At 46.7% G+C, this 16,743-nt stretch overlaps 1 protein-coding gene across 3 annotated transcripts; it reads left to right on the plus strand.

Moving 5' to 3' along the window:
- Positions 1 to 6,906: 6,906 nt before the first annotated feature.
- On the plus strand, positions 6,907 to 16,519 carry RNPS1 (RNA binding protein with serine rich domain 1). Of its 3 annotated transcripts, none has more exons than XM_080619575.1 (7): positions 6,907 to 6,982; positions 10,499 to 10,654; positions 10,944 to 11,135; positions 12,350 to 12,452; positions 13,225 to 13,378; positions 13,945 to 14,086; positions 15,436 to 16,519. In XM_080619575.1, coding segments are annotated over exons 1-7 (855 nt in total). In that variant the 5' UTR covers positions 6,907 to 6,980; the 3' UTR covers positions 15,542 to 16,519. The 3 variants fall into 3 exon arrangements, with proteins under 3 accessions (XP_080475701.1, XP_080475700.1, XP_080475699.1); XM_080619574.1 differs by lacking the exon at positions 6,907 to 6,982 and adding an exon at positions 6,991 to 7,182; XM_080619573.1 differs by lacking the exon at positions 6,907 to 6,982 and adding an exon at positions 7,206 to 10,147.
- The last annotated feature ends 224 nt before the right edge of the window (positions 16,520 to 16,743 follow it).

The raw sequence follows: 16,743 nt of genomic DNA on the forward strand, positions 1-16,743 counted from the left end.
CATCTCCCACCACCCCTGTGTCAGATGATGGAGGATAAGCCCTGTAGGAGGCAGCAGTGCTGTCCCAAGAGGTCCCATCCAGACCTTGCACAGGACTGCAGTGGAGACAGTGGGCTGAGCTGCTGGCATCTACAGAAGATCTCCAGAAGGCCACAGTGGTGCTGTTGACTCTGAAACTGAAGTGGACACATGCTCTGACCTGTTCTCCCAGATGAGATGTTCAAATATCTCTTTTTGCTCAGGCTTGGCCTTAAGGCTTAGTCCTGCTGACTGTTCAGCAGCCACTGAGGGGAGGTCAGACCCCTGGCACTCTGCCACCAGTGTCCTGGGGATGGTCCTGCTGCTTACAGCTCTGTGGGGAGCTGCTTCAGGGAAAAAAATATTAGGAAATATCCTTTTTTTTTTTCCACAGTAGCATTATTTTTCTGTTGGTTCAGTGAATTCACCTGTCCACCCTTGGAGAGATGAGAGCCATTATGTGAAAATAAGGGTGTGCATGGCCTTGGAACCAGCCAGCCAGTATGGCTTTGCTACAGCTGAAAGAGGAGAAAAGTTTAAACATCATGCTCTAAGGCTAACAGCAGTCAGCAAAGTGGGCCCAAGCCTGGTGTCCATCCCCCCCACCCAAGGAAGTACGATCTCTTCTGCGGGTCTTTTTCTCCGCAGCAGGCTAGATTGAATCTGAACACTAAAAGGCTGTCACTAAACAGTACAACCTGCTGAAAGCCATAGGTCCTGTGGGTAAGGCAGGCTGAGACTTCTGCCTTGTCTTTGTGAGGCCTAATCTTTAGCCCATATTGCCATTTACTGAATCCAAGTGGTGGCACTTGCCATCTTCCATAAAGTGTTTTCAGATTAGCAGCTAGAATGTGCTACAGAAGAGGCCTGGAGCACAAGTATGATGAGGAACAGCTGAGGAAACTGGGGGGGTTTAGTCTGTAGGAGGCTCAGGGGGAACCTTATCACTCTTTACAACTACCTGAAAGGAGGATGGGGCCAGGAGGTGGCTGGTCTCTTTTCCCAAGTAACAAGGGGTAGGACAAGACGAAACGGCCTCAAGCTGCACCAGGGGAGGTTTAGACTGGATATTAGGAACAATTTCTTCCCCAAAAGGGTTGCCAGGCATTGGAACAGGCTGCCCAGGGCAGTGGTGTGTCGTCGCGCACGGAGGGAACACATGCACAATCAATATGATTGATAAAAGTGATCCGTTTATTGTGCTCAAATAATGGGTATATATAGTGTCAAACTGCCACGTACACACAGCTTCCCGCAGTGATTGTTTGGCATATACAGCATTGGGTACATTCCAGGTGCATCTCGGTGATTTCCCCTGCTCATATACACATCCTCCTCTCAAGGTCTCTGCTCCTAGTTCACAGACAATTTTTAGCTACAAGGTTGGCCGGCTGGTCTTCTATCTCTATTGGTTAACTTCCAGGGTTTTTCCACTGCTGGCAACTGTACACAACTGGTGTTTTTTCTCACTTTCACAGAATCTGTGCTTAATTAAGCTCAGACATGGGAACATGACCTTTGCTTGCTAACCATGTCTCCACAATTCCCCCTTTTTCTTTTTGAGCAAGTTAGACGGACGCTACACTTTTCTTAAGTATTGATATCACACATCGCAGCATACAGCTTGCTATTAATACAAATAAGACTACTGCACATAATATAGTTGCACCTTGCATAAGCAAATCTTTAAGCCATCCAGAAATTCCCCATCCTTTAAAGTTTTGTCAACCAATCCAAACCATCATCTCTCATTAGTCGCTTCACCCCTTCTTTTAATTGTTGTATACTTTTATAGATTGACTCCGAATGATCTGACAAATTCATACAGCACATCCCTTCAAACTCTGCACAACCATGTCCTTGTGCCAACAACAAAAAATCGATTGCTGCTCTATTCTGTAAGGTGGCATGACGAATACTATCGACATCAGTTAAAAGTCTGCTTATAGCAAGTGAAGTAGCATTTGTCTGTTTCGCAAGCCAACAACCTAGTTTATTTAATGTTGCTAAAGCTTGAGCTCTAGCTACTTTGGGAGCTAAAAATGAGGCAGCTATTATTTCACCCAGGTTCCAAAAATTTACTTTGTCATCACAGCTCAAATGAAAAGCATGCTTTGACCTTCAAGAACACAATCCTCTTTTGTATATTATCATAGTGCTATTAGGGATAAACATGCCTAAGATACCTACTGTACATGGGCAATTATATGGGACTTTATACGGGACGGCACCCCCTGCCAGGCCCGATCCTGTGGCAACTAAGGCACTGACTCCATTTCTGGCTACAAACAAAATCCCTTATTGAGTGAGCTTACAGGCTTTTATAGTATTCTGCCTAGCAGTTAGTAGTGGGTTAGTTCCTTTGGTACTTTTCCATCACGAAACAATCTTATTGATCACGCACTTTCTCAGCTAATCACATTACTGTCCACGCACTTCTGCTTGACCAATTATTTCTAAACATAGTTCTTTGCCATCACTACTCATTATATCGAAACTTTCACTTCCCCTTGACTACACATTCTTTATCATGTCTTAAGCATCCTCCTGTTTCCAAATTTACAGTCCTCAGAAATTATCTTGCTGTTCTCTCTTCGGTTCCACCCGATGTTCTTTCTCCGATTCTTCCCAACTTGTCCCTTTCACTTCTTTCAAGGTTTATGGTTGATAAGAGTCCAAATGTTCAGGCTCTCGTCCAGGTCTACTGGTGCAGCTTCTTGTGCTGCATGTTGAAGACGGCTTTTTTTTTTTTTTTTTTTTTTTTTACCCTCTTTATTTGTTCCATTACCTGCTTTATAACACTACCATTGTATTACAATCTTTCTAGTTTTTGTCTTAGCATTTTCTAGTAGCTGCTGCAAATTTGCATGCTCTAACATCTTTTTTACAAGTAACAAATCCACACAGTACAAGGTATAGTTTCTCGTTAGTAACTGGCTAGTAAATACAGGTGGTTTTATACACAAAATCACAGCCTCTAATAATAGCTACGTTACAAGCACACGTATTCAAGTTGTTACTTTTCAGTTGCCCCCAAGTGATGTCCTGTAATCATTTATTTTTCTCCTCCTCTATCTCATTCTGCTCAGGGTATTCACTGTCAGCTCCTATAGCTGAGGTATCAGGTTTCTCCACTTGTCTGTCCAACTTATGGTAAGGGTTAACAAACTCTGCAGGTAGCCACCATGGATCTATAGGTAGGAGGATACAAACATACCCCCTCTCAGCTCCCGAGAAGGAGCTGGGTTAGAGTGATTCAAAGGCATTCTGATGGGAAAAGAATGTGAAGCTATAGCTGCCTGCCTGCTTAGCAGCAGCCATAAATACCTGCCAGCAACAGCACTTTGCATTAACCCTTTCTTGTCCAAAATGTTAATCTGTTACCCATTAAAACTTTTACACAAACCCAACAACAAAAAATACACAGAACACTGTCAGCCCTCAACACACACACACACATGGGATCCCACAAGCACATTCCATACAATTACAATATTCAAAACACAAAGCCTAGACAATCATTATTCCCACTATACGGTCCCTCATACGGAACGTGGCGTAAGGACCCTGTGAAGACAATCAAAAATCAGCTCCAAGCAGCATCATCGCAGTGTGAGGTTGCAGGCTCAACTTTAGCGGGTGTCCCCGCAGAGGCTCTGCCTCCCCACATCGCATGAGCCTTGGGCTCATGCCTTTTACGCTGACCAAAATGCACACTCATTCCGATGCAGGTGGCCAGCCTACATGGGAAGAAGTGGTCAGCAATATCCTTAAAAAGTCTCCAAGGGCTGATAGAAACATAGATATACATGGATATATATTTGCCAACTTCTAGTACATGTGGATCACAGAGAGACTATCAAATGAGCTGTATACTCATATAACATATTCAAAAGGCTATAAGGGTACTTTTTTTTTTTTTTTTTTTTTTTTTCTGTAGGGGCCAATTTGTCGTCAGCAGGGAGGATTCCCCCAGGGTAGGCTTTGAGGGTTGCTGTCGCTCGTTGTGGGGAACCCCCCTGTCCCTCACCCTGTCGCACAAAGGGGAGTGTTACCAGGACTCACAACGCTCCACTTTGCGTTTTCCTGCGGCTGCTGTTGTTGCTGTTGCTGCAGTTTCTGGCAGTCGTGCTGCAGCTCCGGCGCTGCCCGCTCGGCCGCGCAGCCCAGGGACTCCGGCCGCGCCTCCCGGGGCACCTTCCTCCACAGCTCCCACACAAAGGTCTGCACCCGCGGCTCCTCCACTCACAGTGCTCCGGCAGCTCCTCTCCTGGAGATAACTTTCTCGATAGCACCCCACATCTCCTTCCATAATCAAAGAGGGCAGTAAGCCCTTTTCCTAGATCCTGCTTCTCTAAGAAGCACTTAAATAAATCAAAGGCCACTTGTCTTTCCATTTTTCACTACTCTCTCTTTTTTAAGTTTTGGTACCAATGCAGCTCACCAGCAAGCAGGCCAACTCAGCGGGCGGCGGAGGCTCCCTCTTCGTCCTCCAGGCTTAGAGGCTCCTATTCTCTTTTAGGATTGACCTCTGTCTCTTCTCCGGGCTTTACCTTAGGACTACTTAGTAGTCCGATTCTTTTTTTTTTTTTTATCATAGGCTCCTCTTCTCTTTCAGGATTGGCCTCTTTTTTCTTCTTTCACTGCCCGTTCTCTGCCCGGCATCTTCGACCAGCAAAACCGAGCATTTTTTCTTCTTTCAGCCCTCCGGATGCTGCTTCTCCGGTGCTTTCCCGCTCCGTGCGCAATTCTCCCAGCCACTACGGGTACCCGGGTTCCTCTGTTGGTCGCTGTTCGGGCGCCAATATGTCGTCGCGCATGGAGGGAACACATGCACAATCAATATGATTGATAAAAGTGATCCGTTTATTGTGCTCAAATAATGGGTATATATAGTGTCAAACTGCCACGTACACACAGCTTCCCGCAGTGATTGTTTGGCATATACAGCATTGGGTACATTCCAGGTGCATCTCGGTGATTTCCCCTGCTCATATACACATCCTCCTCTCAAGGTCTCTGCTCCTAGTTCACAGACAATTTTTAGCTACAAGGTTGGCCGGCTGGTCTTCTATCTCTATTGGTTAACTTCCAGGGTTTTTCCACTGCTGGCAACTGTACACAACTGGTGTTTTTTCTCACTTTCACAGAATCTGTGCTTAATTAAGCTCAGACATGGGAACATGACCTTTGCTTGCTAACCATGTCTCCACAGTGGTGGAGTCACCATCCCTGGAGGTGTTAAAGGATGTGTAGATGTGGTGCTTGGGGGCATGGTTGAGTGGTGGACTTAAAAGTCTTTCCCAACCTAAACTATTTTATGATTCCAAGGCCATCATGGCAGTCTGCTGATAGTCCTCAATAGACATAGCCCAGTTTCTCTTTGAACCCATGACAACTTTTAGTAGGCTACCACATCCTATGGCAGGAAAATCTGCGCTTTACCAAATTGTTATGTGAAGAACAACCTCCTTTTGTGTTTTTCTGAACCTGCCCACAGCAGGTGTAATACCTCCTTGTTCTTGCAGCAGAAATCAATTCTCCTTTCCACACAAGATCTTGCAGACACCAGACCTATTCTCACTCACATTCTGTGACGGAGTTACACAGGCCATGTTCTTACTCTGTGTTCAGGAGGCGGACCTGTCTTCTCTTCACAGCTGACAAGCACGCCTGCTCCTCAGAAGGGTTTGTCATGCTTAGGGCCCTGCATTAGGAATGGGGTCAAAGCACACTCCTGGCTTTGTTCCTTTGAAGTCAGAAAAAGGCAGGCAGCCAGTACCGCTGGAACGCAGTGTTCGGCTCAGAAGACCACTACCTCCAGTGGCAAATTAAACAGCACACATGTTTTGGTGGGGAAAGCAGAGAAGAGGGAGAGGGGACAGGAAAAGAGAGAAAATCCCATATAAATCTTTGGATTTATAGAATACCACTGGATGGTGCTCCATGTTAAGTCTTTTGCTTGTCTCTTCGCATTCTTCTTGCACTTGTGCAGGCCAGGCAGCAGGTGAGTCCCCTCTTGGTGGTGCTGTCCCTTTCTGCTCCTGGTCTCCTGAGGGGACATGACTGCCACCACCTTCAATTACAGATTTGAGATTGATTCAATTGAGATTTGAATCTGCAACGTGGGCATGACACTAGGCACAGCATCCACCTACCAGGGAAGGCCAACAGTTTGCTGAATTGTCAGACTTATGAAGAGCCAAGAGTTGAAGCCCTGGCTGCTATGATGATGATGATGACGATGACAATGATGATGACAACTTGAGGGGAGATCTAGATTAGACATTAGGGAGAAGCTCTTCCCTGTGAGGGTGCTGAGGCGCTGGCACAGGCTGCCCAGAGAAGCTGTGGCTGCCCCATTCCTGGCAGTGTTCAAGGCCAGGCTGGACAGGGCTTGGAGCAACCTGGTCTAGTGGAAGGTGTCCCTGCCTGTGGCAGGGGGTTGGAACTGGATTAGGGTCCTTTCCAAGCTAAACTATCCCATGGTTCTATGATTCCGTGGGGCTTGGCAGGTCAGAGATCCCTGCGTGAATGGGGCTGGCCACACCGAGCTAGGCAACCTCCACCCGGGGGAACACTGGCTGCTCTAGTGGATGTGAGTGACTTCTCCAGGGCAGAGCTTGTCCTGCCAGACAGTGTTCTTGGACATGACCACAGCCCGTCAGCTCTGGAGCTCCCTGATGAGCAACTGAGGTCTCCTTGCAAGAACGCACGGGCCGTTTCCTTCTCCTCCCGCTCCTACTCCCAAAGACTGTTGGTTGACCGCTGCCTCCATCATCATCATCAATATCAATAACCACCATCATCATCCCCCCGCCGCGCCGGCACTGTCCCTTTAAGCCCGCCCTGCTCCCTATTCCGGTGCGTGACGATAACAGCGTGCGCCGCTCCCCTTTCCGTCCGCGGTGCGTTGCCTGCGCGCGACGGTCTCGTACTGGCGGTTGTGACGGGCGCCGAGGATGTGAGTGGGGCTGGGACAGGGGCTAGGGCCCATCGGCGTCCATCCAGCCCGGCTGCGGCGCGGAGCGGACTCGTCGCTGCGCGGGGGTGCTGAGGGTAGCGCGCCGGAGCTGCCGAGGAGGAGATGGCGGGTTGAGAATCAGCGATGGCGCCTCGGCGCTGCGGCCTACCTTTCCCGGGGGCGGGGAGGGAGGCCGGGAGGTAGAGCGAGGTCGGGTCGGGGCCTGGACGGGAGCTGGGGCCGGGTGTTTCGGCGCTCCCCGCACCTGGAGGAGCGCTGTGCGGGCCCGGGGGCGGGCGGCGCGGGCCCCGGGAGCGGGCTGTTCTCTGAACCTACTGTGTGCTTGGTCTGTGCTTTTCTCTCCCTGTTCCTCAGCCCGCGCCTTGGCTTCGCTCATAGTACGGCAACACGTACGGTGCGGTCAACAGCGACAAGCCCTTGGTCCGCCCGGCGCCGTAACGTACCCCATGGCTTGCGAACCGGGACGTGGAGCTGGCTGCCCTGTGCTCCTGCTGCCCTGCGCGCTGTAGTTAGCTTGTGCGGGTCGGCCGTAACTTTGCAAAGGACTGCTGAGCATTGAATCCTCCCATCACATCAGGAAATCTTTACCCCATTTTTCAATTAAGGATCTGAAGCAAAATGCCGTCAAGGGGCTTGTCTGCAGTCAGGCAGGAAGTCCTGGGAGCGCTGAATTTGCTTCCTTTGCCACAGAATTGTGGCTCTTTTAAGAGTGCAAATCAACTTTTTAAGGCGGGGCGGGGGGGTGTGTGTGTATAAAATGAATGTCTGGCTTGTGTAGATTGCTCTTAGACTTGTTTGGAGTGAGTGGTGCAAAAACATTGACTGTCTAGGGATGGAGAGGATTTTGGATTGTAAGAAAGCAGCATGTCGCTTAGAAATGGGTTGTTATACACCCTCCTGTGAAGACCGTGGTTTTGTTCTTTCCATATCTTCCCGTGAAGTCTGAATATGTGCAGGTGACAGTCCCACAGGCTGTGTCTCTTGGGCTCAGGTTTGCAGTTGAAGTAAGCTGGCAAATGGCATTCTTGACATAGGTACATACATTTTGATGGAGAGAAATGCTGTTTAGTTTGGAGGCAGCTTAAATGCTGCAAATACCACCATATGGAAGCTTGCTGAACATGCAGACATCATGTGGCTAATTTATCTGACCTGAGGAGTGGCACCAGAGCTGTAGCTGTTTAACTGAAGTATTTCCTACTGCTCCAGCAGCAAGGCGTGTGCTGGTCTTCCCTTGGGCCCTTTCTCCCCCTCCTAGTAGGGTTGAAACAAGCTAGCTATCAGATAATATGAGATAGTTTTGCGTGGTTGAGCTGATAGTATCAGTGCTGTGATATCCATGGATGCAAGATAAGTTGGTGTGTAGGAAGATATAATGCAAACCTGACTGTGATATGCTTAGGAGAGAGAGGAAGACATCAGATTTTTCGCTCTTGTGAGTCCAGAAACATGTCTGGTCTGTTCTTCCAAGCAAGTCAGTTGGTCTCATGCAGTGGCTTTCAGTTTTGAACTTCACTCTACAGGCATAGAGCTGGTTAGAAATGTAAACCTGAACGATGTACACAGGTTTGCTTTTCTAGTCACCTGTGCAACACCTACAGAGCAGTCTGTGGACTGCCTTCTTATCACCACTGGTGTTAGGGAAGACCTTTCCTTTCCCAGCAAGCCTTGTGGTGTCACATTTGAGTTGTGGGTTTTCTGTTCTTCATGCAAAAAGGCATGGGTTTTTCTTTGGCTTCTGGATCTGTGGGGAACCGGATTTGTGAATATTTGTGTTGCTTTTTGGAGTTACTGTGTTGTGGAAAGCTGGGAAGCTGAAAATCAGGAAAGTGAGTTCAGCTGTTGAGGAGTGAACAAACATGAATTTGATTGTAGTTTAGAGAATAAAGTAATTGCTTACCAGAACCTGACACGAGAAGCATAGAAGCAACAAGACTGTTGGATGCAGTGGGCTGGAGAATTGTTTTTTTTTTCTTGTTAACTAATTTTGCCTCTGATGCATGTGGAAGTACAGATGTTTCTAACATCATGCAGTACTGTGAATATTCAGTGGCACTTCAGATGGGCCTGGCATTTCAGACATGCTTTTGCCTGCTCTTCCATTTTCTGCCTGTTCCATTCATAGTAGGTAAAGGGTGTCACAGCAAATCAAATCTGCTACCCTCTTTATGTGTTTATTAACACAGGTTGGAGGCAGCCATGTAATCCAGGAGTTAATCCATGTGGAATGGTCAAAATGCAACAGCCTGTTTAGATATTGCAGAATATGTGGTGGATGAGAAACATTCAACTAATGCTCAGTATTTCAGTGTTAAATAGCGGGGTGTTAAATTTATCTCCTTTTGGAGCTAGAGTAAAGAGGGAACTGATTTGGGCTAGATAGGTCAGAATCCAGTTCAACCTTTCTGCTAAGAAGTTAAAGTGGGATCTGCTATTGCAGCAGTACAGCAAACTGGGCCCTTTAACTTGGTCTTTCCAGGGCTGACAGAGCTTTGGGAGCAGCAAGTTGACACTGAAAGCAGACATAATTCAGTGAGGGGGTTGTTCTGAACAACCCTTTCTTCCTGACAAACATATGATGTATGGCACAAATTGTCTTTGGAGAAAACCGGTGTTTACTCCTCTGGAGACAAGGCTGTTACAAAGATGCATGAGCTGCATGTGCATCTTGCCAAGAAAATGGCTGTTCTCTGTCTGCCATTCTTTGGATAATTAAGATCCTTTGTACCTCTGTGAATGTTGTATGAGGTGGACACTGCTACACCAGGCACAGGGTGCCATGCAGGGGGCACAGAGCCTGCCTGTCAACAGCGGTGTGACAGTGCGTGTGATTGAAGTACACTGTGAGAGTCAGTTGATGCCCAGTGTGCTGCGATTGCTGCAAGGTAGGTTTGTTGTTTTGTGCCTATCTGTTAATTTCTTGTTTCTAAAACACTTTTATCTTGTCACTAGGCTGTTCTTTGGAGTTTATTGCACTCGATTAGGGATCGGTTCTCAGAATCAAGGAGTTAGAAGTGAGATTTGAGATAAGTGAGGCCCATTCGGTGCTGCTTTGGACACCTCCGAAGGGAAAATGGAGTTATCAGGATTGAAAAAGAAGAGTTTGCTAGGACTCAAAGAAAATAATAAAAAATCCAACACTAGGTAATCATTCTGTCCGAATTTTCTAGGTATAATGAACCTGGGGGTATTAACAGGGTGCCAGGGCTGTCCCAGTGAGGGCGAGGAGTTGGAAATGCTCCTCTTCCTGCGTGAGTTTCTGTATGTGAGAATTTCTGTATGCTATAGCTGTCTTCCTCAAAGCTGCTCTGCAATGTATTTTCCTTTTTCTAAGAAGTCCAAACTTGCCTGATGCTTTAACTCTGCAGTTACAGTGATCTTGAGTTAGAATTGAAGTTCAATGTTTTGTGTTGCTGTTCTGTTCTTCAGGCATGGGGTATTTTGTTGTTCGTGTTTCTCTGTGTTACAAATGTTGTCTGCAATTTGTTCTTGAAGGGCTCCTTCACCAACCAAACGCAAGGATAGGTCTGAAGAGAAATCAAAGGACCGGTCCAAGGATAAAGCAGCCACTAAGGAATCGGGTGAAAAGGATCGTGGTCGAGACAAGACACGCAAGAGACGCAGTGCTTCTAGTGGGAGCAGCAGCACCAGGTAGTTATTCCTCCAGGCAGTAAGAAATTATGGTGTTTTCAGAAACCACCAGTTTGATTTCCAGTCTGTTTCTGTTGAAGGCTGGCACCATGTTAGGCATGGTGCAGGTGTGTCTAACTGAAAGGGTTGGGATGGTTTAGGTGTGAGTTTCCTTTGGCTGTCTAGTGAGATGTGCAGCAGCAGTTTGCATTGTTCCAGCTCACAGCTGCTCTCTCTGGAATTATCTTAAGTTTTTCAGCCACTCTTTTTCTGGGTATTCCACTCATCGTTATTCCACCCCATGCTCCAGATCCCGTTCCAGCTCGACTTCCAGTTCTGGGTCCAGTTCCAGCACTGGTTCAAGCAGTGGCTCCAGCTCCTCTTCTGCTTCAAGCCGCTCTGGGAGCTCCAGCACCTCACGCAGTTCCAGTTCCAGCAGCTCCTCTGGATCTCCAAGTCCATCTCGACGGAGACATGACAACAGGAGGCGCTCCCGCTCCAAGTGAGTTTTATTTGCTTTCTAGGAATTACCTGGTGACAGGTTCTTTTCACGTAGATTGCAGGATTGTGATCAGAACAGATTGTTTTCTGAAGACCAGTTGCTTTCTCCGCAAGTTAGAGATCTGAATTTTGTTAGGATGGGTGTGCTCCTTTTGCTTATGATCGAAACATATTCTCTATAGGGAAAGAGGGTTAGAATCACTCATTTGAAGATGAGAGATTTTAAACTTTGTAGAGGCAGTTTTAATCAATGTTTTACCCAATAGTATGGGTCTGAATGGTCAGTGGATAAGAGTAAAGCTCTTTGTTTCCTGTAAGTTACAGCCAAGACTTAACAGAAACATCAGGGCTGAAAATGGGGTGTGTGTGTTCTTATGTATGAAAAAAATGAAAGGCGGGGGGATGTGAGCAAGGGATGGATTTTCCTCTAAGGGTTGGAATCAAGCTCTGTCAATGTCCATACAGTTCTTCTGGGCAATTCTGTAGGTAGGGTGCTGAAGGCTGGTAAAATCTACTGAAGTATTATAAGCCAGTGTGGGCTTTTTGGTTGGGATTTTTTTTTTTTTTTTTTTTAACTCCATTTATGGAGAGTAAGATTAGAAAGAAATGTAAATCCAAATTTTCTGCATACTGATTTTTTTACTGATTAAAGTTACATTCCAGACTTTTGGGGTTTTTACACTATCGAAGAAATTGTGATACGCAGGTACTTAACTGTGGCATTTTTTGGATCTCTGTAGTGAACTGCAGGTACAGAGACACAAATCATTGGATCCATTAAGTGCCTGGTTGTGGTATGCTTTGATGCTTATGTCCTCATTTTGCCTCTCTAATTGTTGAGGCAAAGAATTTTTTGTCTGAACAACGGGGAAATTCCTAAATTATGGACAACAACTTTATAGAAGAGTTTGCTAAACTTCGTGTTTGTTACCCTTCTTGCAGTAAAATTGAAAACTCACAAAAAAAGGCTCTCAAATTCCGGAAGGTTCTAAAGCAAAAGCAGACAGGACAAATGCAAGTCTTGAGATGTTTCCAAGTGAAATGCTCCCAACACCACCCCAGCACTTCCTAACCTTAACTTTCTTAACTTCTTAAGAATAAAGATGCCCTCCCAGGAGAAGTGGTACTTCTTAATCATGTGTTAATGACCAGCCTCTTGGTTTGGTCTTGCTTGTTCCCTGAAAATTGTTAAGTATTTTCTGCTGTCAAAATCAGGTCCAAGCCACCCAAAAGAGATGAAAAGGAGCGGAAGAGGCGGAGCCCATCGCCCAGACCTACAAAAGTGCATGTTGGAAGGCTCACTAGAAATGTGACCAAGGTAATGCCATGCTCCCTGTCATGGCAGGCTCATGTATCATTTGTGAGGACATGTGAGTGGCTCTTTTGAAGCTCTCAAAACTCGGTTTTGCTGCCAAGGTGTTCCTTTTGGAAATTCTTGCTCTTTGTCCAAATGATCAGTGAGGAAATTTTTGGTAGGATTTCACTGAGTCAAATGCAGTGCAGGCTTTTGCAGTTGTAGTGCTGGAGAGGTCTGTCTGCTTTGTCAGTGTTTCAGGCCTTGTATCCTATCTTCCTATCAAGAAAGCTGTAGAACTTACTGCTGAAATAACCTTGGAGGTATTAACGATATATAGAGATTCTTGATAAAGGATCTGAAGAAAGCTGGGCTGGTTTGAGTGGTCTTTGTTAGAATGTAGCTCAAAGGTCTTCAGAGGTAAAGGGCTTCGGGTGCAGAAAAAAAGATGTGTTTTAAGAAATATTACAGTTGCACCTTAAGAATTTTCAGCTGGGGGCATAAGCTCCATTTACAGGTCCCCAAGAAGATTTTTACCCTAGTTGTATTTCTGTAGCCAGTGTTGACACACAGCAGTAATGCTGCTAGAGCTGAAGGTTTGGAACAATCTGAGGAGGAGCTGAACATCAGTAGAGAAAGCAGTGGTAATCCTCCCACATCTGGACAATGAAGTTTGTCTTCCTCATGGTGGCATTCATCCAAAGCTAATCTAGTGCTATGGATTTACTGCTCTGCACGAGCCCCATCTGGTCAGTAAGTGTGGTCTATGTCCTTAAGAATTCCTCTTTTTCTGCAGGATCACATCATGGAAATTTTTTCCACTTACGGAAAGATTAAAATGATTGACATGCCAGTTGACAGGCTAAATCCACACCTGTCTAAAGGTTATGCTTATGTGGAGTTTGAGAGCCCAGATGATGCTGAGAAAGCCCTGAAACACATGGATGGAGGTAGGTATCAAATGCTGCAAGGAGGCTGGGTGCTTTTGAAAGTCTTTGGAGCAGATGAGTTTGATCTGAAGATGAGTTAGAGATGATGGGGATTCGGAACTCTTTGGGTAACTGATCTCGGCCCAAAGGTCTTTGGCTTTTGTGTGCTTCAGGATAGATCCAAAACATAACAGAGCTACTAAAACTTGAGGGTTGGAGTTGGGTTTTTGGTGGTTTTGTTTTTGTTTTTGTTTGTTTGTTTGTTTTATGTGTTTTTGTTTTGTTTAGAATGTTTGGGTTTTGTTTGTTTGTTTTTTTTCCGGAACAGTAATAAATTGCTTTAATTTTCTGTGAAAACCTTTCTCAGTTAACATCTGAACTGCAGTGTGATGGGATATCAGATTATGCAGTCTAGCATGTACGTGGACTTTGTCAGAACAGTCCCTGAGCAGGTGGTGGGAATGGCACTGTTGGCTGATTGATGGTTCAGCTGCTGGTGACAAAGCTGTGAGTTGCAGTAATGGGATGTGTAGACATTAGTGTTGGAAAATACTTACTTCTTACTGTTCCTGTGATTTCCTAAAAAGGCCAGATTGATGGTCAGGAGATCACTGCCACAGCCGTGCTGGCACCACGGCCCAGGCCACCTCCCAGGCGCTTCAGCCCACCCAGGAGGATGCTGCCGCCACCACCAATGTGGCGCCGGTCCCCCCCTCGCATGAGGAGAAGGTGAGAGCTGTGACAACTTGTATTTCCTTCTCAGTGTAACAATAGGTTATCGCTGAAAGACTTGTCTGGGCAACAGTTTCATCCTGTTGGACTTGACTTTCCCCTCCAAACGGCAAGAGCACCTTTTGGGTGTCAGTTGAACCTGGGTTGTACTTTGGAAGTTGGTCACATGAGGGTGGCCTGCTCTGGCCTCCACCCCAAATGCAGGCTCTTGGAACTGTCACATGCCTTCCAGCTTGTTCCCTGGAGTCCCTTCTGCATAAATGCTTCAAGGTGGAGTGGGAAGGGACTTGTAGCTGGCAGAATGCGTTTGGCAGCCTGCTTCAGCCACTCACTTTTCTGCTGCCCTTGCACCTCCCTCCATTATTTCTGTGAATGTGCACGTGGCCGAAAAGTATCAGTTGAGTGGAGAACACTTGATCCCAGGATGTGACCCTGTGTGCCTGCACCTGTTCTGTGACTTGAGGCTGGCTGAACATGCTCTGATAATAAGTCTTCTGGAGTCTTCCTCAGCATCTTAATGGTCCTTCCTTGTGACAGGGGGTTGGAACTGGATGAGCTTTAAGGTTCCTTCCAGCCCAAACCAGTCTGGGATTCTGCTTTTGTCTGCTCAGTCTTGGAAATTGGCTTAAACTCTTGTCGTTAGTAAAAGTGCCTCCAGTTTGAGGTACTTGCTGAACAGTTTAAGAGCTACAGGTTTAAAAATGAAAGCTTAATGTGGCACGAGATCCACCACTGCCTGTTGGTCCTCCTCTGAACATGCCTTTTACTGAGGCCTGACAGGTGATGGGTTTGGCATCCCCTCCTCCTTGTTTGTGTTCTTCCCTGGTCAACTTCTGTTACCTCAGGATTTGTTAATACTCTGTGGCTGAAGCCTCAGTGTTGTGCTGGTGGCTGTACAGATTGGTTGTAGTACTGAAGGGCTTGAAGCTTAACTGCTTCTTTAAAGTTAGACTTCCTCTAAGAAACATCCCTATGGTTTGGAAGGGTTTGTAGGAATCCTGTCCCTGAATACCACTGTACTTCAGGAGTCAAAGCTGACTTTTCAGGTGACAATCTGATATAGAATCAACTTGGGCTTGTTTTGCTTGAGGAAGAAGACGAGATTGTTGTCTGTTCTATGAGTATTAAGCATTGATTCCACTTCTGGAGCAGAGGGAGGGTAGCCAGAATATCCCTGCTGTGTAGTCAGTGGTTGAATTGGCTTTTTCCTCTCTTGAGCTGGAGTGAAATACTCACATCATAGTGTGTGAGATGGGGTTGGAAGGAGTGTGTTTGAAAAGCTGACAAATGACTGGAACCTGTTGCTCTTATCTTGTAGCTAAAGGTTTCTCCTTCCTCTCTGCCAGGTCCCGTTCTCCAAGGCGCAGATCCCCTGTTCGCCGACGATCAAGATCCAGATCTCCTGGACGAAGGCGCCATCGGAGCCGCTCCAGCTCAAACTCCTCACGATAAAGCAAAAGGACTGAACAGCTTTTTAATTTTTAACTTAAATCCCATCAGACTAAATATTGTAACTTTTTTTTTTTTTTATATATATAATGGGTCTAGGTGAGGGGGAGTGTGAGAGAGAGATAATCCTGGCAGTGAAGGCAACCTAAGAGGAGAGAGCAACAGCCCCTGGCCAGTGTATCACCTGTGTTGTAGGCTTCTAGTTTCCTGATGTTGAATCAAAATGATTTAAAAATTGCTTTGATTTTTAAAGGCTGCAAAAACATCTTTTCCTGTTAAATGAAAGGAAAATTTGGTGCAGCCTCTCTTTCTCCAGTTAGCAGGCTGCTGCTTGGTGATTTCTAAATGCTTAGCACACTGTTACAGACCAGCATGTAAATCTTGAGCTACTTCAAAAACCCTGTGTGGTGAGACAGGAAGGCATTTAACCTGAGCTTGGGGTTGCAGCACAGGAGTTCTCAGAACAGCTGGAGCCCAGATCTGCTGAGACTTAAACACCGAGCTGTTGCTTTATCCCAACTTCTAAACAGCTGGTTAGTTTCTAACATCGAGCTCTTCTGCAGATTAAGCTCTTGTGTAACTCATAGACCAGAGGCAACAGTCCAGCCCACTGAACATCATGCTTTAGAAAAGAAGCTGGAAGTCTTAAGAACTGGTTTGTAGCTGCCCCTGTAAATCGATTTCTTTCACGTTTTCTTAACGGGTTTTGGTAAAACCTCCCCCCCAGCCCCGGGTGGAACAGTGCTTCTGCTTTTACACATCCCGAATTGACTGGGTGTCAATCCCTGGAGGCTGCTGAGCAGGAAGGTGCTGGCTGGATTAGCTGGGCTTCCCTTGGGAAGTGCAGAGGATTCACCGCCCTTTGTACAGTCAGTGCTATACAGATATTTTGGTTTGTTTTGTAAAACTTTGTAGCCTTTTTGAGCCGTGTTGCGTTTGTACTTGTGTAGGACTCGAATAAAGCAGTACGTTGAGAAGATATGGCCTGCCTCGTTCCTCCCTCTGCTTGTCTCTAATACCGGACGGCGCCTTTCTCTGGCGTTACGCGGGCAGGCACCGCTGATTGGCTGTAGCAGAGGGCGGGCGGAAGTGGGACCGCCCCCTCTCTCGTCTGGGCCATGGCGGCGACGGGCCTGGAGCGGGTCCTGCGGGAGGCCGCGCCGGGGCCGGAGCGGGCCGGGGAGGAGGCGGTGGCGGCCCTGGGC

The sequence above is a fragment of the Psittacula echo genome, assembly GCF_963264785.1.
Source record: "Psittacula echo genome assembly, chromosome: 5".
Taxonomy (NCBI): Eukaryota; Metazoa; Chordata; class Aves; order Psittaciformes; family Psittacidae; genus Psittacula; species Psittacula echo.

What these genes read in the sequence shown, in the direction of transcription:
- RNPS1 (XM_080619573.1), top strand. Translation starts at nt 10,077, where the DNA reads ATGGAGTTATCAGGATTGAAAAAGAAGAGTTTGCTAGGACTCAAAGAA. An exon ending in AGGAGGCGCTCCCGCTCCAA is followed by an intron (nt 11,136 to 12,349) that starts GTGAGTTTTATT and finishes TGTCAAAATCAG; the next exon opens with GTCCAAGCCACCCAAAAGAG. An exon ending in CCTGAAACACATGGATGGAG is followed by an intron (nt 13,379 to 13,944) that starts GTAGGTATCAAA and finishes TTTCCTAAAAAG; the next exon opens with GCCAGATTGATGGTCAGGAG.